The 25,438-nt window shown below is 38.7% G+C and overlaps 1 protein-coding gene across 1 annotated transcript in view; it reads left to right on the forward strand.

The window, feature by feature from the left end:
• The window catches only part of LOC150088079 (uncharacterized), a 153,698-nt gene that overhangs the window by 108,757 nt on the left and 19,503 nt on the right, over window positions 1-25,438 (forward strand). Inside the window, exon 5 of the mRNA XM_090370010.1 lies at window positions 21,928-22,065. Coding sequence (XP_090226136.1) covers window positions 21,928-22,065 — 138 coding nt within the window. The remainder of the gene's footprint in view (window positions 1-21,927; window positions 22,066-25,438) is intronic.

The raw sequence follows: 25,438 nt of genomic DNA on the forward strand, positions 1-25,438 counted from the left end.
GAAAAGAATAAAAGTAAATATAAGAGAAATGTTTGTGAGTGTAGTATGTTGTTTATGTCAGGTCACTTTGCCATCAGAAAGCAGCTGAACTCTTCAACTGCAATCTGATGCCCATCCCTGGCACGTGGAGCCGGACCTGGTTCTATCTTTAAAAGCTGAAGCGCCAAAGCGCAATTAAACACTCAACAGAGAGAGTGCTAGACTGTTGAGCGCCAGCTGTCCAGCCTTGGGCCGGATCTGCTGAGGGCAGACGATCGTCCTATGTGTAGAAATTGTGACACCATTTTAACAGTCCGTCATATTTTAATTGAATGTCCGTCCTTTTATAATGACCGCCGTTTATGTTTTAGCCATCTGGCTGAACTTTATACACTCAGACAGGTTTTATCGGACAATGACAACGTGTTAGCTATTTTTAAGTTTTTACAACTTATTAATCTAAATAATTCTATCTAGAATATTTTTATCGTTTTATGCTATATGAACGTTTTATAACATATTCTTTTACAATAATATACAAATAATTTTAATGTTATAGATATTATACATCTTTTTGACTTGGCGCATTATAGCCTTAGATGCTAATGCGCCATAAAACTCTAAAACAAACAAACAAACCAACAAACAATCTTGATGAGTGCAAGCATTATTTTGACCCATACATCAGATAAACGCGGATCTATATTGTCCTACTCTCTCTTAACTAGCAGTTTCCCTCAACCCTTGAGGTATCCTCAATGACATTGTCAAAAGAAATCTTTGCACTACTTTGTTCAAATGAATAAGACCTCTACGAACTCTACCTATAAGTACGGGGCACGCTGATGAAAATCCCTTCCCCCTAGAGATCTGCAGATTCCCTCAAGTCTTGAGTTAACCGACAACGATTTCAGCATATGATTCCTCCTGTCGTGTCTTGGTAGAATTTCAGACACATACACATTCATTTGGGGGGGAGGGGAATGGATGTTATTTTACATTATTTTCTTATTGTTATTTACTTAAAAATTTGTAATTCTCTTATCTTAACTAAAATTTGAAATTCGCTGAACACCCTATTGACGTCTTTATTATCCCCCACATACGCAAATCTGACTACAATTTTCAGAAAATTCCAATTTCTAGGGGTGTAAAGCGGTTGTTAGCAGAACAATAAAGCCACACATTTTTGTTTACAAAAATTAACAAACCTTTAATGAGCATACAACAACATTTACATAAAAGAAGGAATAATTAAATACAAGCATCGCAATTCCCATGTACACATGTAAACCATGCTACAATACACTACATTGTCTCTCTATCTCAATTATTCTCGATATACAAATTATAACATCAGTTGTATCAGCTGTATTTTACATAAAATTGACTCCACAACGATTACTCAATCATTCTCTTACTTTACCAATTTGGCTTTCTGTCCTCTTACATCAATAATATTTACTTCAGCTCTTATTACTCCTTTAGAATATTTGTTCTAGCCTCTTACACATAAAACGTATTATATCTGGTACCCTCTTATCTAAATAACATTCCTTATAGGTCACCCATTCTGCCTTAATTAATATTTTAGACATCCTAATTATCACCTTAGTCATCCCTCTTTACTCATGAGGTTTTTCTATTAATAAAATTTATTTCTCTTTGCACTTCATCTGATATGTTACCTTGTTTGGCACTTGGCCTAATTTAATGATATAGGTTAACTTATCCTTACAGTACTACCCTTATAAATATAATTTCTTTGCTAATTCCTTTATATTATTACTTTCCTTTTACTACTCCTGAACCACCCTTACATTTATTCATAATCATTAACAACAGGAATGTTCCTTTCTTTTACAAGGACCATCTATCACTGAATTGCTTACAGAGCTAGGTTATGAGTCCTTGAGTTCAGGTTTCAATAAAGAAACATGGAACAGACTTACATTCCGACTTCGCCGCTACTTCCAATGTCCTTGTGTTCAGGTTTCCTACGTGGCTGACAGGCTTACTTCAGATCCTTAGGCACTCCGGTTTTCTTTCGAGACTGACAGGCATGCTTTCTCTTCTGGGGCACTCTTGACATGACGCATCTTCTTGTGTAGACGATTTATTCACAGGCGTACATACCTGGCTCAATCTCCTTACAAGGGACTACATTACCAAACTCGCCTACCTCCACTTCAACCCACACTCACGACCTTCTCCCCTTTGACCACACTACACAGAAGTCAGACACAGAATGCTCTTCTCTCTCAATTTTTCTCTCCCCCCTCAATTTTGGCACGCCCCTCCCCAAGGACTCCAACCAATCTTCTTTTTCTGTTTAAATTTACGTTCCTTTCCATTTGCTAACACAATTCTCCCAAGCTGTCTCCCTAGTGCGCAAACGAACCCTTTTCTCGAACTTTCTTATTTTTTTTTCTCACAGGCAGTATGACTCTTTCATGACCACCGGAAACCTCCAAAAACACTCTTTTCGTTTCACACCTTTCTCTCTAAATGTATCCCAACACCCAAAAAAATCAGTCATCCTGACGCCGGTTTATTTGACGCGAATACTGGACGTCCACTCATTTCCTGTTTTGGTTCTATCGGTGTCAAAGATCAAAGGAGGCGCTTCGTATAATCCAGTTTCGCCTCCTATTGTTCTTCCGTAAGCAACCCCTTTACCTAGTCCAGCTGTCCCTGTTTGCTCTCTCATATTATTTGAATTACTTTTTTACTCCTTTGCTACTATTCTTAATTCTCACGCTAAAACTATCCATTACCAAATCTAGCGTTCTTCAAACTTTAACCTTACTTCTAGCAAAACACATTTTTAATTTAATTTGTAAGATTTTTACATCTTACACATAAGATTGAAAGGAGATATGCTTTTTTTTTTTCAATTTTCCTTTTTATTTCAGTTGTTCTATGTACTTTATATACAGGGTGATTCGCTACCAGTGCGACAAACTGGCAGGAGGTGCAGGGGGCACAAAGACGAATCGGAATCACATAGCATTGCAGGGTCCGAAATGCCTTCGTCATGCAGTAGAGGATGTTGAACGGGAGGTCGCGTGAACAGCGATCCCGCTGGAAGTCAGCATTTGCGAACCGTTTCTGTTGAAGAAACCAAGTAGCAAAAGTCCTCCGGAGTGGATAATCCGCAGGCTCCAATGATTGGACGCGTTTCAGATGGTATGAACTCATTTGGTTTGTTGACAGTATCCTCCATACAGTGGATTGGGAAATACCCAATCGTTGGCCTATCGCTCGAGTACTCGTACTCGGATTGCCTTCTGCAAGACGTAGGACATTCTCCTCATTGTCTGGCGTCCTCGTCGTTCGCTCTCGATTCATGGTACCTCTCGTGAAACAACCAGTCTCATGTAACCTTCTGTGCACACGTGCGAAAATCGTATGATGAGAAGCACGCCTGTGCGGGAAACGTTCCTGGTACAAGCGCAGAGCGGCGCGCCCGTTACAGTCCGCAGCTCCATACGCGAGGTGCATGTCGGCCAGTTCAACGTTTGAATACTCGTCCATCCTACTGCCTCGGTTCGCAAATGCTGACTTCCAGCGGGATCGCTGTTCACGCGACCTCCCGTTCAACATCCTCTACCGCATGACGAAGGCATTTCGGACCCTGCAATGCTATGTGATTTCGATTCGTCTTTGTGCCCCCCCCCTACACCTACTGCAAGTTTGTCGCACTGGTAGTGAATCACCCTGTATACGCGAACTTTATTTCCTTAAAAATTGGCATTAAGTATTATTGATACCAAACTTTTAAGTAAACCGAGTGAGACATACCGTCTTACAATAGTCGCTTTTCCATATCAGATATCTCCCGATGAAAACGTTCACTAATTAGCCATGCTAATGACTGATTAGTTACATCATTGTTTTATCGATTTGATATGGCTATAGATGCCCTGCCCTGCATAATGTTTCTAATTTGTGGGAAGACAGAAATACCCTCTGAATTTCGCTTCGCTTGTTCTCGGTAATTTATTCTTTCGATATAAAAATTCATCACCATCTTTATTCATGACTTCTGTAAAGTTTTTCATCAGGGCTCAATTTAATATGGAGAAGAAGCAGAAAATTCTTTTTTACGAGGGGGTTAATGCAAGACAGTTTGCTTTTTTTTTTTTTTGCTCTGGAATTCTACAATGTCTAACAAGCCATCTTTGAACGACGGGTGCTGCCTGCAGTTTTCTCGGCTGCCCCAACCAAAAAGCAATATTTTATGTGGCCTGGCTGGAGTGAAAGAAGTGCTATCACTTTCAGGTCACGACAGATATTCAACAAGTATCTGTCATAGACAATATTTTTAAAAATCACCTGTATTTTCATAGCATTGTTTACGTGGCAATTCAGTATTTTATGGCAATCAGAATCTTTGTAAGACATATTTCGATCTTTTTTTCAAAGAAATGGTAAATTTACTTTTCCGAAAAAACTTTACACTAAGTTTTAGTGCTATTTAGTGTTATTTATCACGTACCCAACTGAATTGCATATTTATTATAATGATGAAATGTTATCACGTGTACTTTTGATATACTTATTTTTAATTCATTTACCAAAAACCCTGTTATTCAAATAAAGATGGGAATCCTAATTATAACATACTGTACTTCAGTCATTTTACACTTAGAATATGACAAGAAACCGTGTCTTGCTTCTACCATCAACTAAAAGAGTAATTTAAAAATTAAATTATTTCGAAGACTACCAATTTCTGCGCATTTTTCTTTAATTAAAAACAAACAAACAAACAAAAAAAACTAATCACCACTTCGATGCATTTATGAAAATTTGATTTATTGGATCGAACGTTTTATTTAAATCGGTACGAGATCAAAATAACGTGTTGCTATCGTTAATGTTCAATTTTATAACATTAATAAATTAGTTGTGTTGTTGATTCCAAAACATTCGCTGGTAGTATCAGTAATGATATTAGATGGTTCTGTTACCAGATTTAAATAGGGTTCACCAATTCTCTTTTAAAGTGGGTGGAACATATATACTCTATTAGATTTGTGAACTGCAATTATTATACAAAGCTAATTATGATACTGTAGGAAATAGTTTATAAATACGAGTATGTATTCAACGTTCGCTGTCAGTTGGGCTTTCTGTGACATTTCGAGTTAACTCTAATTTTATTATCCAGCGTTGTTGCATTTGGTTTGTAATTCATTGATTGACGGTTGAAGATATTTTGCTGTGGAGCATCTTGGGGTATAATGAAGTGTACTTTATCTTGAATAATGTAATGAATGCCCAGAACTTACGAATATGCATAAAGAAAAATCTGCTCGTGAAGGGCGAAAGTTGGTACAATTTTGCTAACGTTATTCTTGAACAATTTTGTCAAAAGAGTAGGATAGAATTGATCCAGGTTATGTTCTTTAACTGCTGTATCTATTAAAGATTTTCCATAAGATGCTTTCACGAACGGCATGGTGATAAGCTGAAGGTTCAGTCACTTGTCAACCTCGCTTTCTGGATATCACCCCATGCTGATTTTTTTTCATTTCTGAGAGCTGCAGTCTGCCACTAAGTGACAGTCGTATTTTACTACTGCCATTGCTACTGAAGATTATACCACCAGTGCAAATATTATCATTCTATCCCGTGCTGTCAACAGAAAGCTGAATAGTGAAAAATTCTGCGGAATCGGCTGAAGTTAAACACTACTTAAATACTGGAAACTGAATAAGAAACAAGATAACACCATAGTTTTGTTTATGTAGCTTTTTAGGCTCATCAGTAACTTGGCCATATCGCGTGTATACTCGTATAATATGTCTGTAAATTGCGTTTGTTCTTTGGTCGATTTGCTGTTTTTCTGTAGAGCGAAAACTGATTTTCCGGTAATAAAAAAATTCATGCTACCGTCGCCTGAGACCGACTAACTCAGCCACGTTGTGAAAAAGAGCCCATAAAAATTCTTCCCGTCATTTGACTGGATTCGAACTTGGGACTTTTCCAACCGGTGTCGGGAGGACGGCGATTATTTCAAGTGTGCTACTCACGGGGACGATAACATCATAGTTGAAGGAAGCAGTGTGTACAAGAACAAATGGACAGGATCCTTTCAATTCATAGAAAATAGGTCTCAGCCAATCATTAAGGATAATTCTATGGCAATGTTCCATATAACTATAATAAAATAATGAAAGAAAGAAGCTTTGAAAAGTTACATTCATAGTACTTCTCATCACTGGTGAAATGTTTACTCGCGATTCATATATTATTAAATTTATTTATAAAATATAGCAGTTGTGTAGAAACAACTTCATCTTCTGGAACATGAATTTGTCGGTTAAAATCAAGAGATGCTAAGTTTTGATTCTCCCAAGAAAGCTCTGACAAATAGGGTCATGATTAAATCCCATTCCGTTATATAGAAATGATATATTTTAGTCAAGGGTCCAAAAAATTTGGGGGGAGGGTGATCCTCAGGAGTCATAAAAATTTTGACATAGGTTGTCAAAGGAGTGTTATGCTGATTAATTAGTTATTTAAGTCGCACTATTTCTTCGAGTTATTATGGTCAGTATTGACAAGGTTCAGTAGGACCACAGCAATTAAATCCACTACATCTTTCCAATTTCTGTTAGTAATTCTCGTAAATTCGAGGTGAAGGAAATTAAGCTACCAGACTGAAAGGTGTTACTGAGATGTGAACCAGTATAAAGGGGCACTAACTGTTGAGAAATTCTATACTCCTTAGTTTCTTAGGAATACAAAGTGGTAGGTGATTTTCATTTCCCACTGCGATTGCATTGCCTTCATTATTCGAATTCTCTAGGGAAAAAACCGTGGTTGGATAGCTGAGCAAACTTTAGGTTATTTCCTTTCTTCGTTCTTTCGGTCATAAAATAGGAGTTATATCGTTAAGGATACGATAGGAATCATAAAGCTCAAATCCTGTCTACTACGAGGATACAAATTAAAAACAGATCTTTTACCGGACTTGGCTTAATGGTAGCAGTTAGACTCCGAGTTAGCCAGTGGAAAAATCTCCATAATTCCGACTGATCTTTCCTGGAGGAAGAATGTGGGAACAAATACGTAGACCAAGCTTCGTTTGGTAATTGGGAATATTTTTATGTGCACGCCATACCAGAAACTTTTATCCTTTTATATTCCGTATCTTTTTCAACTTCTGTTTTAAAGAAATAATGAAAACTCTAAGCTGCTCAGAATTTTCAAAATTAACTTAAATAACATAGTTTCAATTATCGCAATTTAGAATTCTTTTAAAATTAGATTAATTTCACTAGTCATTATTCAGTCTGCGATTCTTTGTTTTAAAGGTGGTGCTTCGCGTATGCCCGTGTTCGCGCTGATATTTCGTTTCAGAGATGGTCTAATCTAGAATCTCCTTTTTTGCTTTCTTCGTTTCAAAATATATTTGTTCCTTGCTACAAAATTCATATGCTATCTGTGACTCCCTTGACTGAGTCACACTGAGTTTTTTACCTTTTCTCATCGAATTTCCCTAATCGTGTATTTTCTTAATACTAGTTAGTGATTTTAGTCCAGCTTTAGGGATACTGAAGTATGTATTTATCCCTAATGAACTTGCACAAAGTATTCATTTACTCCCTAGAAGAATAACAGTTGCCGACCGGGCTAGCCGAGTGGGTAAAGTACCTGCCCGGCAACCCAAAGGTCGCGGGTTCGATTCCCGCCTCGGGCTTGGATCAAAGTACTGCAAAAACCTTGGGAGGTGCAATATGGCCACAGAAGCCGATGCGCCAATAACTACCAAATCAAAAAAAAAAAAAAAAAAAAAAAAAAAAAATAACAGTTAATTATAATTATTCGGTCAACGTTTATAATCAGTTCTACAAAAGTGACTCTTTAAGCTGCGCTGCATTTCTTGGCTCTGATTTCGATAATCTGGATCATAAAATTGATGTTTATCATCCTTGTGTAGAGATCTTTTTCTCTCAACCTTTTTAAGCTCTGTATTGTTCATAAGAACCGTAATGGCGTTATCAGCTGATAAGACCAAATGGGATGACATGACATCATTTCTGATTTTACTTCACTTAAAGCAATAACCCAATTCCTTAGTTTGGGTTATTGCTTTAAATTTCATATCTTAATACTTTATCTGAGTATATCACTGGAATTATTTTATTAAGAATGAAAACTTTCATTTCACACTATCTAAACCTCTTCATCTAAACCTTGAGTTTTCCAACAGACGTCAGCCTCTTTTACAGAACAGTTGCTATGTTCGTTTCCACCCATAGGAAATGTTTGTGTTCGAATTTTGTTGAGACCAGGAATTTATTTTAGGCCTTTTTCAAGAGACTGAATTAGAATGTATTGGGATTAGAACGTCCTCAGTTTATAGACAGCACACATTTTACTTTTCTGAGCTGCGATTTGCTTTAGCGCTAATTCAGAACAATCAGTCTCCAATAACTCAATGTCGAACAAGTTCCACAGTGGTCTTGAGTATTCACAAAGTAGAAAACTCACTTCATGTTTAAATAGCAGTCGTGCTTTCTGGTCCTTTATAAAGAGTATTACTACTGTGCACTCTGAGGCCACTCGTGTTCACAAAAGAACAGCCACACTAGGGCTACCAAGAATTACCTCATCTACCCATGCGTATTATGTCCATAAATTGAGTGTGTTGTCTGGTCACTTGGCCTGTTTTACTGGACAAAAAATCTGCGCTTACAGTGTAAAAATCTTTCTATCCACTCCTGAGACCGACTAACTCAGCCGCGGTGTGAAAAAGCCCATAAAAGTTCCGCTTGTCGTTGATAGGATTCAAATCAGGGCTTTTTCTACCCGGAGAGGACGGTGATTATAATCGTGTGTTATTCTCCTAAGACACCCTTGTTCGACATAGTGTTAAGCGGCACCGGTGGTTCTCGCAACCAGTGTTCTTTAGGACAGATTTATGTTTTTAATTCCTACAGAAATAAACAGTTTAACAAAATTTTTAGAGTTGTAGTGACTCTCTTCTGAACAAATAATTAAATGTTCAGGTGGATGAATGAATATTGATTTGTTATCGTGTAGGGTATCAATTAAACGTGCATGGAATTGTGGGTGAATATTGGAACCAGCTTCCGAATCAATTCGTTATCTTTGGCATTTCTTTAAACGGCGACTATTCGCGGTGTTTTTTGTATTTCGAGTCACGGTTCTTAGTCCTGAAGCCTGCATCAGAATAAAGAAAGGGGACAACTTTGGCTTCTGTGCACCTTTTTATAGTCGCATTGACTTTTTTTTGTATTTACTTTTAAGTGCTGATGTGTTTCTAAATGCCTGAAACACTTTCACGGGATGGCTAAACGACTCCTTGAAATCCAAGCGGTAGCGTAGAAATCTGGTCGCGCCTCTTTTTCATATGCTTGGTGCCTGTCATTTTTAGTATGATATATCGTTCTGATAAGAGGTCGAAGAGCCAAGATAAAGAGTAGCAGCGACAGAAAATTTCCCTTACTCGATCAAGCATTGGTGTTAAAAGAGGGAGAAAGGCTCACCGTGTGTTAGAATTTTGAGCAGAATCTAAGAGTTGGGGGTGCAAAGTTCCCTTCGGAAATGATTTCCTTAGCTCCTCTTATATAACACCGTGAGAAAGTAATCAAAGGATAAATATTTATTGTTCTTTGAATATCTTACGAACTTTAATTCTTAAATTACATTTCCTAGTTAATATAATTCTGTACTACAAATTTTCCTGTGTATTTGTAATTCGGCCAATTTTATAATCATTTGCTAAGAATGCGAAATGTTATACTGAATCATTGAGAATATGCAGAAGCGATTCCTGAAATAAAAGTTCTCACCATGAGATGTCTCATGAGAATATTTAGGCAAGAGTGGACTCGCAATTATCGGACCATAAATATCTTGTACAAGACAGTTATCCTTCCAATTGTAGGAACACTACGTACGGAAGTGTTACCCTTCCGTACGTAGCAGTGGCATAGTTTTTTGAGAACCAAGCTATTAACTTTTCAAAAGAAAAGGATCATTACAAAGATGTTTTCTTCTGGCTTTAAACCGTATCTGGCGAATAGTATCCGCCCTTGAGAGTGGCACAGTTGGTTGAATCGTTGTCCTCCCCAAACTTGCTTTTAAAGCCGGAGTTTGAATCCCGTCGAAGACGTGAGGAATTTTTATCGGCCTTTTTCACAAGGTGAAGACTGATTTAGTCGATCTCAGGCGAGGTTAGTATGGTTTTTCGTCTTGAAAACAGAATCGATCTCAAAACACACAATTTGCTAACGATACTGTATATACCACGCAATATGGCCTTAGTCGTTGATGCTCTTAAAATCCTACAGCAAACAAAGGAGCAGAACGGCATAGGTATGTTGAGGGTCTGACGGCTCCGGGGGTTTCTCCCATCTCCGCGTATGTTCTATGTATCGAGTGAAAGTACCCTGTCGATGCCAGAGGTTTAAAAATAATGTATGGGTCATGTGGTATGTAGTTTGTTGTGCCCATTGTTCATCCGGCCTGTTGGCCGCCGGGGCCCCAGTGGGACCGCGTTACCATACCTAGCGACGGGGACGCCGGCCGGGTGTACCAAGAGACTAATTATACTCTGGCAGGTCCTGCCACTTACTTTCCTGGGATTTCGGTGACTAGGACCTAAAATAAAGGTTGGAGTTATCGCTGTTGATTTAAGTAAAATTGCATTTAGAAAGCGCTGCGTGGGGTTTTACGCTGAAAGAACTATTTCTAGAGAGCCTAAAAGGTCGGGCAAAATTTGATGTGATTTAAATTTGGACATGTGGGGCAATCGCTGTACAAGAGAAAGTAATGGGAGGGAGGGTGAAATAGGAAGAAGGGGTCGGATAGGAAGGTGGCCCCCCATTTTCAGTGGGGCATGCCCATGCCCCACGACATGGGGAGGCGAGGAGAGGAAAAAAAAAATGAGGAGGAGAGGAGAAGAGCAAATACCTCCTCCCCCCTCCCCGAAAAAAAAAAAAAAACCGCACAAGGGAGTGCAGTTTTGGGTCGACAGTAGGCAAACGAAATCATCCTAAAGTCTTGACTTTCTGTGGTAAACTGAGTTTTTTTTTTTTTCCTTGTTTGACCTCCTGCATTCTTTGTAGTCGAGTTGCCTTTGATATATTTCTATCATTGTTTTCCTTCTAGAAAATAGATCCTGGGCATATTGACTGAGTGCCTTGTAGTCCTCCTGAGTATCTAACAGTCTAGGTTCTTGGTTGTCTGGGATATATTGGATTGCCGTTATTAGGCGTAGTCGTAGGTCATCATACAAATCGCACTCAAACATTGAGTGTCTCCAGGACTCTGGGTTGCCACAGGGACAGTCCGCGTTATTTATGATGCCAAGTTGGTGAAGTTTAGCTTTAAACGGGCCATGTCCTGTAAGGAGGAAGGTGGTATTTCGACCAGGGTGAAACCACACTGGCGCCTTAGGGTACAGCTTGGTGACAGTGGGGAGAAATCTTCTGGTCACGGCACCTTTTTCTGTGTTGCTCCATCTCCTCTACCAAATCTGGACGAGGTGGTCAGTGATGCTTCTCTTCTCATAGTTGCGGACATTAGTGATGTCAGTGGTGAGGTCATACATTGTAGCCGATATGTTTCTGGCAAGATGGTAGGGCAGACCACAGCGGATAGCTTCGAGATCCAGGGGCAGAACTCCTACCAGGACTTGGAGGGCAGCCGTGCTAGTCGTTCTAGTTACTCTCGACATAGTAAGAAGGATGATCCTCTGAATGGTTTAGAGGATCCGTTTATTCACTTCTAGTGCCGCCCTCGCGTACCAGACAGGGGAGCCATATGTGATGGCAGGGATGAAGAGAGCTTTGTAGTACAGAGTACTACAAAGTACTCTGTACTACTCGGTAGTACGTCTGAGTCCCCAATCCCTGCGAGTGACTCTAGCGATGAGGGCCGCGTATCTTCTTAGCAGAACGGTATCCAATGCTGCTCCTCAGGTAATTTCTGACTTCATCCTTCTAGAACTCTAATTTACAGAGATGTGTTTCCTTATCAGAAATAATACGCCAATCGAGTTTGGTATCACTATGAATAATTCAGTCGACCCAAAGTGAGAGAAGCACGTTGTTTACAGATTTTGGTTTTCAGAAGGAAAGATAAATGGACAAACTGCAAACATGGGCTCATAACAAAGCAGTTCGTATCAAATGTTACTTTTATAAATGCCTACAGAAAAATGATTCGCTCAGAGTCTTTTCACAAATTATATCATTATTGGTCATGCGTCAATCACTGCTAAAACAAAAATTTTTTCATTTTTCTGACTCGGACCTCTGCTTTTGTGGGGCTTTATAGAACTGGGAGCATCTGCTGTATTACTGCCCGATTTATGAAGATCTGAGATAACATTCGAATTCTGTCGCACAAATATTTGATACAGGTAAAGGACACAAATTCAATGAAGACCCAATCGTATTACAATATTTTCAAAATTATGCTAGAGCTTTATTTATTTATGCTAGAGCTTTATTTACTCGTCAGAAGTGACTCCTCAGGCAATCGTCTGACAACTGAAGCAAACTTGGTAATAATTGAATAGGAAAAACCTGATGAGCGGTTCTCTAGGAGATAATCTCACAGATTGGCTATAAGTAATTTTAAATACCTTACTTACATAGGTGGGTACTAGGAAGCAGCTTTCTTCGTGACTGTTGCTTACTGGTAGCAGAGTTGCCAGAAGCAACTAAACAATAATATTGTCGTAATAGGGTTTTAGGAGTACAGCGACTGAGGCCATATAGCTCCATGTATATTGTCTGTAAATTGTGTTCTAAGGTCGATTTTCTGTTTTCTGGACAAAAAAACCCGAGTTTCTGCAGGAAAAAAAAACATGCTACCCTATCTTCAAGACCTGCTGACCCAGCCACCTTTAAAAAAAAGGCCCATAAAAATTCTTCTCGTCATTGAGGAGACTCGAACTCAAGTCTTTTCCACCCGGTATGGTGAGGACGGCGATCTTACCAAATATGCTACCCACAAGGGCACTAAACGACACTCACTCTTGGCCATTTTACAAAGTTCTGTATTCATCACAGAGTGCTATGGTTGGAGTTGAGTTAGCCTTTAGGAGTCGCCCTAACTAAGACATAACACATTTTCACACACGTCACCTTGGGCTGTTTAATCTGGTATAAATAAATAATTTATTTAGCTGCCATTCATACAAGGTTATTCTCGCTAGAGAAGGTCATAATTCTTTCCCGTTATCGTACATCCTGTTAAACGTCTGCTGTTTGTGTTTTGAAATGACAAGATGCTTAGTAGAGGTATTCCGTGTGGGCGGCCTATCGTTCACTAGATTTTAATCCGTGACGTGTTTTGATAATGGGATACCTGAAGAATATCGTCTATCGTGATGGTTGAAGCACTGGCAAGGCAAAAGGCTAGCATTTCCCTTCGCTTAGTAATATAATTTCAGACTTTAGCCTTTGTGGCTAGCGCAGTGGTTGTGATCACTGCTCTTCCGTTCCATACAGGCAAAGTGTGGGCTTCCGAAGATCCATTCCTGTCTGGATGGGAGAAACATTAATGGATTTTTTTCATAATCTGGTCGACTAAGGCTGCAGCAAGAACTGCGTGGTTTTATTTTCTAACACTGGAGTTTTTAATCTTGAAGAAGCAAACAAACGACCAGGGAATACACATAAGCATTTAGCATTAGCCGAGGCATATTATGCAAGAAAGCAAGCTTTTACAGCATCAACCAAAAAAAAAAAAAAAAAACACGCTCCCATTTCACCCCCCCCCCCGTTCGTTCCAAGTACCTGTCCAGCTCAGCCTTAAATTTATTTAGGCTATCAACTTCCACAACAAAGGATGGAAGTCTGTTCCACCAACCAACCACCCGCTGGTTAAAGGCAAACTTCCGTACATCTATCTTTTCTCAATTTGAATTTATGCACTCTCATTATTCTGAGCAAGAGGAAAAATTCCATCAACAATGAGCATGCTCAAACCATTCAAAGCTTTCACCTTAATCAGATCACCTCGCAGGTGCCTAGTCTCCAGCTTTTCTTCGTAAGAGCAACGCTTTGTTCCATTCACTAATCTTGTTGCCCTTCTCTGTACTCGTTCCAACAGGTCTACATCCTTCTTAAAATGAGGCCTCCAGACATTTATACAGTACTCAAGGTGTGTGGCCTGACCATTGCGTTATATAAGGGGATAATCACCTCCTTATCAATGCTAGAAAAATTCCTGTATTTCATTGACAATACACTGAGTTACTCTTGAAGACCGTCTGCACTGATCAGAAAACTTCATATGTGCCTGCACAATTACCCCTCGTCCTCTACCACTGTCAGTGTAGTACCACAGAGTTGATACGTCACTCTGAGGTTGCTGCTTCCCATATGTAGTACTTTACATTTGTCAATGTTAAGCTTCATTTTCACCTCTCAGCTCAGTACTGAACCCTGAGGGACTCCACTAATAACATTAGTCCACGATGAGCAGTGTACATTGATTACCACTCTGTGTTCTCCACCTCAACCATCCCTTTATCCATAGCAGCAATTTGCCTCCAATGCCACACTGCTCCAATTTGTGCAGCAGTCTTCCATGTGCAACAGTATCAAAAGCCTTTCTAAGATCCAAATATATGATATCAAAGTTATTCCCTGCATCCAGTTCCTTTGTGACCACATCATAGTATCCAATCAAATTGGTCAGGCAAGACTTACCTTTAACAAAACCATGCTGTGTCCGAACTATAACTGAAGTCTTGTCTAGATGATCCCGCAGTGCTTCTTTAACCAGTGCCTCCATTAATTTTCCTGGAACAAAAGTTAAACTAACAGGTCTATAATTACTCGTGTTGCCCTTTGATCCTACATTGTGAATTGGGGTCGCATTTGCACATCTCCAGTCCATGAGTACCTACCCTGAGTCCAAAGAAGCTCTCATAATTATGGCTAAGGGTTTGCTTACTTCCTTTGCTGCCTCCTTTAATATAACTGGATAGATCTCATCCACCCCGGGTGCCTTTTTTATGTTTATCTTCAACAATTTCTCCTCCACTTTCCTCTCAGTTTTTTACAAAATCATCCAGCCCACTGCCAGAGTTTAACTCACCTCTGGCATTCCGCTCCCTGAATAACTCCTCATGGGTGAATGTAGATGCAAAATACTCATTTAGTTTGTTAGCCATCTGAGCAGGATCATCAACAGTTGAACCATCAATATCCAGTGGACCAATCTGATTCATCCCTTTCCTTCTAGAGTTTACATAGGTAAAGAACTCTTTGTTGTTTTTCTTTGAATCCTTTGCCAAGGATTTCTCATCTGCCTTTGCCTGCCTAACCTCCTTTCTAACTTGGTTACAGATCAACTTGTATCTATCATAGGCTTCCATGTCACCCATTAATTTATATGTATCCCATGCATTTTTCTTCTCTGCCATATGTCTCATTAGTTCATCTGATATCCATTTAGGCCTAAATCTTGAACAATATTTCTTAGTTGGTATGTAAAGCCTAGTAGCTTCCAAGATAAATTCTCTGAATGCATCCCATTTTGAATTTGCTGTTGGTAACATCATCAGTTGGTCCCACCGTATAGAATTTTAAATACTGTCTCAGACATGGTATGCTTATAACTCATGGCATTAATTACCTCGGCGGAAATTTTATATAACAGCCCAGGACGTTTTCGAACACTTCTGACCAATTGTCATTCAATTGTTAAGATATACGCAGGCAAATTTCTCTCGCTCTCTTCCTCCGTCTCCCCGTATATAAATATATGGTGTTACAAAACTTCTTTGCCATAGGAAAATTATTTACAATTTAACACCTACAAATGGATCGACCTGAGAATCTTACACTGGACAAGTTGGAAATTTCCGTCGCTAAAAGGTGTTTTTAACAGTTCCATTCAAATGGAAACACTTCGTAGTCCAAGTTAGGGTCTAGAAGAAAAGTCGGTTGTTTATCTTCATTGACAATATTCATTCACGATTTTCAAGGCGTGTTATCAGTATCATCTTTTTGTAGTACGTGTTGAACAGACAACTTGTGTGATTGAGACCCGCTTTCTGTAGTACTTGAACTATGCGTACTTTGTGGGATGAAATTTAGCACTTTACCGATGTTTTCGCAGTCTCGTAACGTAATCCTGACTCGAACGACTTCTCGAACAGTTGAAATCGATTATAGGCTGCTCACCCATTTAAATCAAATAGCGATTGCCTTCGCATCTGTTTAGGACCTAGTTTTGCAAAGTAGATGCCTCGAAATCTTGCGGTGTCCCAAAGGATTTCGGCAAATTTGCATCGTGTTATTTTCATTCTGATTTCCTTTCATAGTGTTGATGTAATTGATTGATTAAAATACAATTATTGAGTGATACATTAAAAATTTACGACATTTATTGCTGCATACTAGGCGGCCGGTGAGTACTGAACTACCAGTAGTCGATTGCAGATTTATTATTTGTAAACAGTTGTATTAGCTGGCAATAGCAAATTATTATTTAAATTTGTTACGGCTATGTAATTAAAAAAAAAAAAAAAGCCCTGCGATGTCAGGACCATCCGAGAACCAACTCATCTGCCCATGTGTAATGTCCATTAATTTCGATTTGCCTGTTTTCACTGGACGAAATCTAATAAAAGATAACCCTCCCCTGAGACCGACTAACTAAGCCAGGGTGTGAAAAAAAGCCCATAAGAGTTCTTAGAATCACTGTGGGGATTAGAACCGGGGGGCTTTTTCCACCCGGTATGGGGAGGACTGTGGTTCCTGGCGTGGAGAAAGTGGTATCCTGTGCGCACCCCTGGCTTATGGTATAACATACGTGGACACGGGTAAGCATGTTGTGCGGTGAAATCCATTGCCAAAATCGGTGACGATGCCCATTGTCAACTGTGGCATTGATCTATGATTGTCTTAAAACAGTTGCAATGAAGCATGTTTTCACAATTAGCGTTGTCTCTCACAGACCATGCAGGAAAGGCTCAGTTCGATTAGCGTTGCTGGCTGAAGTTTAATATTTCTCGTCCGGGCTGGAGGAACTTTTATGGGCTTTTTTTTTTTTCAACTGAGTTAGTCATGTCGGGCGAGTGTTCCATGATATTTCATCATGAAAGCTTGAGTTTTTCAGCGCGTAAAGCAGCATGATGTCCCACGGCTTTAGTTACTTCGGCACAAGTTCAATGCATTTGATCTAGTGTTTCCATGGCCGTCAGCAAATGTTTGGCTGCATTAGAAATTACAGCTATGCGTTTAAGTAAATTGGTAATGAAACATGTAAATCTTGGCTTAGGTTACCGAAGTTTAACAGATTAAAGCTATATTCTTATAAAAAAAAAAAAAGTGGAATAGAATTGAGAGAGAGAAAGATTCAGGTCTCTTCATACCTGGCAACTTCAAAATTAAAGTCGTTTTAACCAAGCTTGCCGCTCTTTTATCTCCAGTATCAGAAATCACTTTCGCTAATTAAATAGCTATTGTTACTTAAACAGGGGAGAATGAATAAGTGATGGTAGAGTTTTTAAGGAAAGAAACTTTAAAGTGAAAGAAGAGAGTCCGTCGCCGATAATAGAGACGAAGTAACTTCATGCTTAATTAATGCAGAAAAGCCTGGATTTGTAGAATGGCTTGCGTCTACCTTGCACATCAAACCGAAACTTCGTTCACAAGAACAATCAGCTAATTAATTTACAACGCAGCCTGTAGAATTCGGAGATGCTTCAGTAATGAAATCGCGGAGTTTTAAATGCCTTTGAGTAGGCCAAAGGTTTACAGTATTTGTAAAATTTGTAGGTATTCGTATCCATTGACTTTACGCGCATTTGAACATAGAGCTATGAATCCCAGCCATAGATGAACATAGAGCTATGAATCACAATGGATTCATCCCAGGTAGGGATGAATCCATTGTGATTTTGTCTGGAATTACTAATTAGTTTCATTGGCATGGAAAAAAGGCATTAAAGCTCAAAATTACTAGTGGAAATTGAAGTTGTTACTGTAGTTCCTACAGCGACCCTATTGGCACTAATGTATAGATTTTTTTACTTTCCAACAAAAAGTTATGCTTGTAGAGACAACACCGAACAATATCTAGAGAATCCCCCAAACTGAAATGCACCCACCGACTTCCCAGATAATATGCGCTTCAGAAGTATGGGTTGATTGTGCTGTATGAAAAGAGCAAACTATGGCTCATGCGTGCTGCTTTCGTCAATAGCCCAAAGAAATTATTACCTCTGTGCGATCTGATATCTCCGTTATTTATTCTACCATAGCTACCATAGAGGTCATTAACCTAAGTCCTACAAGTGCTACATTTCATAGCGGTTAGAAGCAAACATTCTAACCTCACATGTGGTAGAAGAAATAATGTGATGGCGTAGGTGTAAATAGCCTGTTCAGTAACGTAAATAGCCTATTCTTGCAGCTTTTCGTTTTTCAGAGTGTTAAATTGCTACGTGAGGCCTTGGAAAATACTCCGTGTCTCACAGCGCATAGAAATAGTTGGGTAATATTGTCATGGGATTATTCCATGGATTTATTCGACATTGAGATTTTTCGACATACTTGGAACATTTTAATTTTAACTTGAAGGTTTTAAATTGAAACAGTCTTTCAAGGACTTTGTTTCAGCAGAACGGAATCCTTCTCGATTAAAAATTGGCAGAAATTGTTTCGATAAAAATTGATTATAAGATGGACTTGAAGAAAATGGGAAATCGGATATCAGATGATGGTTAGCAGCGGGGACGAATTTAGAATGGACGTGCATATAAATAAAATGTCAGCTTGGTAATTTGTGCCGTTCAATTGGTTAATATATTAATAACAGTTGTCACAAAAAAATATATATTTTTCGTTTATAAAAGTTTGAAACAAGCATTTGAGACTAGAGAATCTGTCAATGCTTCCTTTGTGCAGCATGTTGTTGATGCGCTCAGAGCTATCGCGGGTCAGGAGTAATATGCTATTCAATCTGCAAACCCATATGAGTTGGATCATTGAGTTTATTGTAAGAGTTTTTTTGTCGCTCAGTTTCAACTTCAGAACACGAAACTGTACTGAGTATTCGCAGCCAGCAGGAGTTATAGTGACTATTAACTGTTGAGTCGAAGGGTGTAATATCAAAACAATAGAGATAACAAAAAACATGATACGCCGGAAAGTAGGCGAAGACACACACTGAAAGGACATTTTAAATAGGGCTGTACTAATATCGAGACGGACATCCATGGGCTCCCAGAATGATTTGCACAGGTCGAAGCATGGATGCTGTTAAAAGGCGCTTTAATAAAGTAACGAAGAGAATGCGAGTCGGCAGTCTGTTCCAATACCACCATCCAATGGAAAATATGTAAATAGTCTTGCTGAAAAATCCCACTTGCCATGGGTTTTTTATCACAGTTTGTGCAAGTTGGTTGCTTTTCTCCCCATTTCTGCCAAACCTAGTACAGTCGCACGACGGCAGGTCGGGAACAGCCCACTAGACATTGTCTCGGAGATGGAATCTCTCACCTTGAACCAACAATTATACCTCGTCGAGAGTCCATCTGAGAGTCTGTCATGCTGCGGGCTCTTCCCATGCTCATCACATATAATACTACGTGACAGGTGTGCACATACCCACGCATCGACTGTTGTCAGCTTTCTCGCTACTGAAATTTATTCCCGCATTACGACCCACTTGTTCCCATTAGAATAGATGGTCCTATGTCAACGTCCTTTCAGTGTATAAAACCAATTAATGCAATCGCACATTATAGCTGAAGACTGATGACCATTCCCCCCTTCACGATGGCTCTGATCCTCATCAAAGAAGATGGAGGAGAAATAACCAAAAATATATTGACTTAACAACCGTGCATTCTGGGTGTGATTCATTTTCGTATGCTTGTTGATCCAAACAAGAGGACATTAATTTGAAATTCAGCAAAGCAAGTTTCAACACTCAAAGATCCCTAAAGAAAGCTTCAGCTGTAACAAGCTTTTGGTTTTAGATTAGAAGGCATTTTTCGCATTTTTAGAAAATTCCAGACTACTTTACAAATTGTGCACGTACATTAATTCCACTTAAACTATTCCCCATTGGAGGCCTGTTTATTCATGTACTTCTGTGTAGTACTTGTCGTGTTCAGGTAATTTCTCTGTTTCGCCATTTAATCCTTATAAATAGCAACACGGGTCCACTTAACTTGTCTTTATGTAGCTGGTGGAAAACTTAATCTTCTTCTCATTTTGTTCTTCGGATGTTTTCCTGCGAGCTTTTAAGATTCATTCATTAATTGGAGTCGAGGTTTTTCCTTGAATAAAAATGCAAAACTGGATTCCATGGGACTGATGCTTGCACAGTTTTTGTCAAGTTATTTATTGCGAATTAGAATGTATTTGCGCAGTGTAACAGAGGAATTATCGATCTAACTTCACTGGTCTTTTTAGATAACTACAGTGACATTAGTAAACGGATCTCTCTCAACTCCTCCTGATTAGAGAAATGAATGAGACCCACGCCTGTAGGGAACTCACTTTCATCTCCATCAATTCACCATCACACAACTGAGGTAAATTATCACGGTTTCTTCGTCCTGAAACCGACGTTCTTTCTAATGCAAACAGTAAAAATAATCCGAACACGAATAGTGATGAAAGAAATATATGCTTTCTTAGTAAAAAAACATTAATAAGGTACAAGAAATAAGTGCATATGAACTGTTTAGTATCGTACACAAAAAAGTATTTGTTTTTTGCGCATTGCGATTAAATTTTGTTCTCTGCCACCAGCATGAGCCGTGATCTATTGTCAGAGGAATAATGGAATAAAGAAATGAAGGAAGAAAAAATCCCCCGAAAGGCTTTACAAAGAAATCCAAACATCTACATACCCGGAAAGTCTTAGTGACAAGAATAGAACGATCCGGGAATTGCATCGCGCATTTTTACGATAGCAAACGCTTCCAATGACACTCGCACTCACCTCTGCAGTGTTTCTTTTCCTATATTTCAAGTTAAAAGTCACGTTTTGCATTTTTCATGTTTTGTATGCTACCTTTGCATTTTGCGTCGTCAGCTTTTATACTTCACCTCATATTCAGAGCTCCGTTTCAACTTTATAGCGGGGGGGTTCCGGCTTCTCTAGTCGCAATTCCCATTGCTTTGAAAATCCAAACCTCCGAATCTTTCCTACCTTCTCCGTTGCATAAATGTTATTCAAACGTGGTAAAACTTATTCTGATAAGCCATATAAACGTACTCTCCACTTTGTCAGATCTTTGTAATAGACAGTATGCGTCCAGGATGTTGTAGATTGAAATTCCAACTCTTGATTATCGAAATGCGATGCGCATATCTCCGAGTATTTGACGATAGTAATCCGCAACTTATTATTGTCTCAATGTGGTACTACGCAGAAGTATGCTACTTTAGACAAGTAAGGCCATTTTACAGAGGCCGAATTGTCCAAAAGAGTGGAATATTAAGGATTGAAAATTCGTGTATAAAATGGTGTTGGAACAGATACAAAAGTTTGTAAATGTATATTTTGTTCTTATTTTCTAAATCCAAAGATGATCAATTTTTCCGCTTTCAGTATTTCATTGTATATTTTATAAAGTAACTTTTTTTCCAAAAAGAAAAATAGCACGAGGCAGTCGGAGACATCGTTTGTCTCCTTAAAACAAAGTGGAAGTTGTCAGTGAGAAAACCTTCTTCGACACTTATTTCTAAACACATTCTCTCAAAGATTCCAAAAAGCTTGTTCCAGCATGCATCTTGAGTTTTTCGTAAGTTTAAGCATTGAATGAATTGTGGGGATTACATTCACGCAAACCTTTAAATTGTTTACACAACGAGCAGAGATTTGTTGTTTCATATGAGTACAGATGTCAGCTTAAACATTTTTTCAGATTTGATCCACTTTGACTGTTTATGATTTTCTTATCGCTTTTACCAGATACAATTACAAGAGCGACATATGGGCTTTAGGATGCGTTCTTTTTGAAATGGCAGCTTTGGTTCATCCTTTTCAAGCAGGGAACTTCCATGACCTTCTCATTTGCATCTTACAAGGGAAAAAAAAGGAGCTACCACCGTAAGTTTCTAGTGAAAGAAAATAAGTATTGCATTCTTTGGTAATTAACATTACTGGTTCTTCTAATAACATTTTAGCAAACCTTCTACGACAAACTAAATTAATTTAAATTATTTAATTTGATGATAGAACTTCTTGTGGTTCTGTTTACAATTCTTCTAGTTTTTCTAATTGAAGAACGCTACTTCTTGTTCTTCAATTTATGATGTTTGAATAGTTTCAGCTTACGAACTTAAATCAGCAGAACCATTAATATCATTCGTGTATTTTTTTTTTTTTACTTATACATTCTAAGAAGAAATCGGCATTTATGAAATGGGCTATGCAGCCAGAGTACTTTTCGTCATTTGTAGAAGCATCAAAATGAATTAGTCGAGGAACTCTCTCATCCGGAAAAGGAAATAGAGGCCTTTTGGCCAAACTTACCTAAACCTATTCATAAACTTTAAATGAGTGAGAAGTCCAGCTTACTTGACTCGAAGCACACGCGAAAGGATGTGAGCGCCCAGTGGGCGACGTATGGTAAGCAGAACTGGCGCTGTGGGATGAGCGACAGCCAGCTTTATTGAACTGTGGCGAATAAACAGTTGTTATAATAATCATGAACAAGTTTTTGGTCGACACGCTCTGTTTCTTTTTCCTGCAACAGTAGAAAATAATGGCCGCCTATTGAATAAAACCATGATACGAACCATCCACTACAATCACAAATCTACTTAAATGCCCATGCACGCTATAAATAATACAACATTATGCACCATTCAACATTTCAGGCGTAGTCTGTTGCATTATTTTAGACAATCATTCTGTAAAACTCTGTTCATAGAAGATTTCTGTTTTGATAGTTGCAGTGAATTCTTTGAAAAGAGATGAACTAAAACATTGATTTTTCATAAGAAATTTGTAATTTTTTAAACGATTAAATTATATTGTAAGTAGTAAAACTGGTTTTCACTCATATGTGACTTTCTGAACGTGTTTCTATTACACGTCAGAGATGAACAGGCAGGATAGTTAACGAGATAGTTAGTGGACTGGAAATGCACATTTTGGCAAGACTCCTTATTGTCCATTCTTATACAAATCATCTGTTCTTGCTTATGGGAGAAAACCCACCTCAGTGTCCCTTCTGTCAGACCCACCTAACAATCAAACATATCCTAATAGAATGCCCTAAATACTCAAGTAACCGGAAATCCAGTTTTTATTCTCTATTCAATTTGCAGGAACCTTTAACTTTATTACACGTACTTGTCAATAATGCACATTTTGAAGCACTATTTAAATACTTTATAAGCATAAAAATATATATAATCGCCTCTAACCATAATATTAAAGACTCGGTCATAAGCTAATAATGAAAAGGCGCAATATGACCCAGGAGGCCTTTGTGCCAAAAAACCCACAACAACAACTGGAAATGCACCAACTCTCCCTGTTCTCCAAAGCAGAGGCGTATTCAGTGGGAATATGCCCCTTAACCATGCGTATAAGTACTATGATTTTTTAGTGTTTCTCACCAACCATTGAAGTAAAAACGAAAGACGAAAAACCAAATTCTTAAAATTTTAATATTTACAATACATTTATTTACAGACAAAACAAAATACCATATTACTGATGATAGCAATTTTAAAATAAGACAACTGTGATATACAGTAAATATACAAGGTGATAATAGATACCGAATTTAAAATACAATAAAATATACTAGGTTAAAAGCGCTAAAATACTAACTGAAGCTTTCAAAGGCTTCTGCCTTCTTTCTCAACAGTTTCTTTCTCTAACCCCAGGGATGGGAGAAAAAGCTATACAACGAGAGTGCTGAGTGTGACCGACATTTGACGTTAGAGTGGTATAAACTCCTGGAACCTACCCTGCCATGCGGCTGAGTTAGCAGGTAATCCTATCCTAGATGTTCCAGGGTTAGCAAGTCGAAGTAGGTGGAATTTGATATTCACACTGTTGAGAAAGAAGGCAGAAGCCTTCGTTAGTATTTTAGCGCTTTTAACCTAGTATATTTTATTGTATTTTAAATTCGGTATCTGTATTATCACCTTGTATATTTACTGTATATCACTGTTGTCTTATTTTAAAATTGCTATCATCAGTAATATGGTATTTTGTTTTGTCTGTAAATAAATTTATTGTAAATATTAAAATTTTAAGAATTTGGTTTTTCGTCTTTCGTTTTTACTTCAATGGTTGGTGAGAAACACTAAAAAATCATAGTATGAATATACCCAACCTCAGAGGCCTATTTGAAGACATGCGTATAAGTGTTCCTAGGTCTCTCTAAAAAAACACTCAAACCTGGTTGTCATGCCCCTCTGACGATGACACTTGGATACGGTACAGCTCCAAAGGGAGTGCGAACGACGTGATGGGCAGCTGCAGGCGAGCAAGTTCGACTTCAGTATTTAGTACGATCGTGGAGTCGCTGATATTAAGTAAGTATCCAGTACAGGATCAGTCTCGATAGGACTGGTATCCTTAATGGATCGCGGTATGGTTTCGTCAGGGAGAAGTCTTGCCTGACCAATTTAGGTAATTATTATGACGAAATTAAAAAAACAGTTGGATACAAGAAACACCTTTGATATTATTTACCTGACTACATTAAAACATATGGTTCCCCATTAATGCTCTTATATAAACTTCAGAAAATTGGAATTAATGGAAGGATCTTCGTTGGATCTAAAGCTGGCTAAAAGAGGAGAGATGGTGTGCATAGTGTTAGGGTCAGGCGCCACCTGTAGTTTCCCACATCTGCGCCATATGTATGCTGTGAAGAAATACAGTACTACTGTAAATGCCAGAAAAGTGTTCTATGTTGAATGTATAGTATTGTGTTGGGTTCTGTTTTTTTTCGTTCTGAAATTCTGCTCATTGTCTTCTGGCTGGTCTCCGTCAGGGTCGCCTGAGTTAAAGTAAGAGTAAAGAGTTGTAGGTGAAGGGGCACCCCCTAAGTTTATAGTGGAGCGTTTACCCGACCAGGTGAAAAGGGAGAATAACCCCAGGGATGGGAGAAAAAGCTACACAACGAGAGTGCTGAGTGACCGACATTTGACGTTAGAGTGGTATAAACTCCTGGAACCTACCCTGCCATGCGGCTGAGTTAGCAGATAATCCTATCCTATCCAGATAATCCTAGATGTTCCAGGGTTAGCAAGTCGAGGTAGGTGGAAGTTCCAAATCGACGTTGGTAATTAGGTCAAGTAGGGATTCTATTTATGATTTGGGCAAGATTCTTACGGGTTTGTAACCCTATCTTGAATTGGTCGCAGAGTCCTGCGCCTAGCAAAGAGGTTCTGCGCCTACCTCGTTAATAGCTAGTAGTATTGTTTGTCAGAAATGAACAGGTGCTTCTCTC

The sequence above is a fragment of the Mastigoproctus giganteus genome, chromosome 3 (genome assembly GCF_048544385.1).
Source record: "Mastigoproctus giganteus isolate SK-2022 chromosome 3, ASM4854438v1, whole genome shotgun sequence".
In the NCBI taxonomy this organism is placed as follows: Eukaryota; Metazoa; Arthropoda; class Arachnida; order Uropygi; family Thelyphonidae; genus Mastigoproctus; species Mastigoproctus giganteus.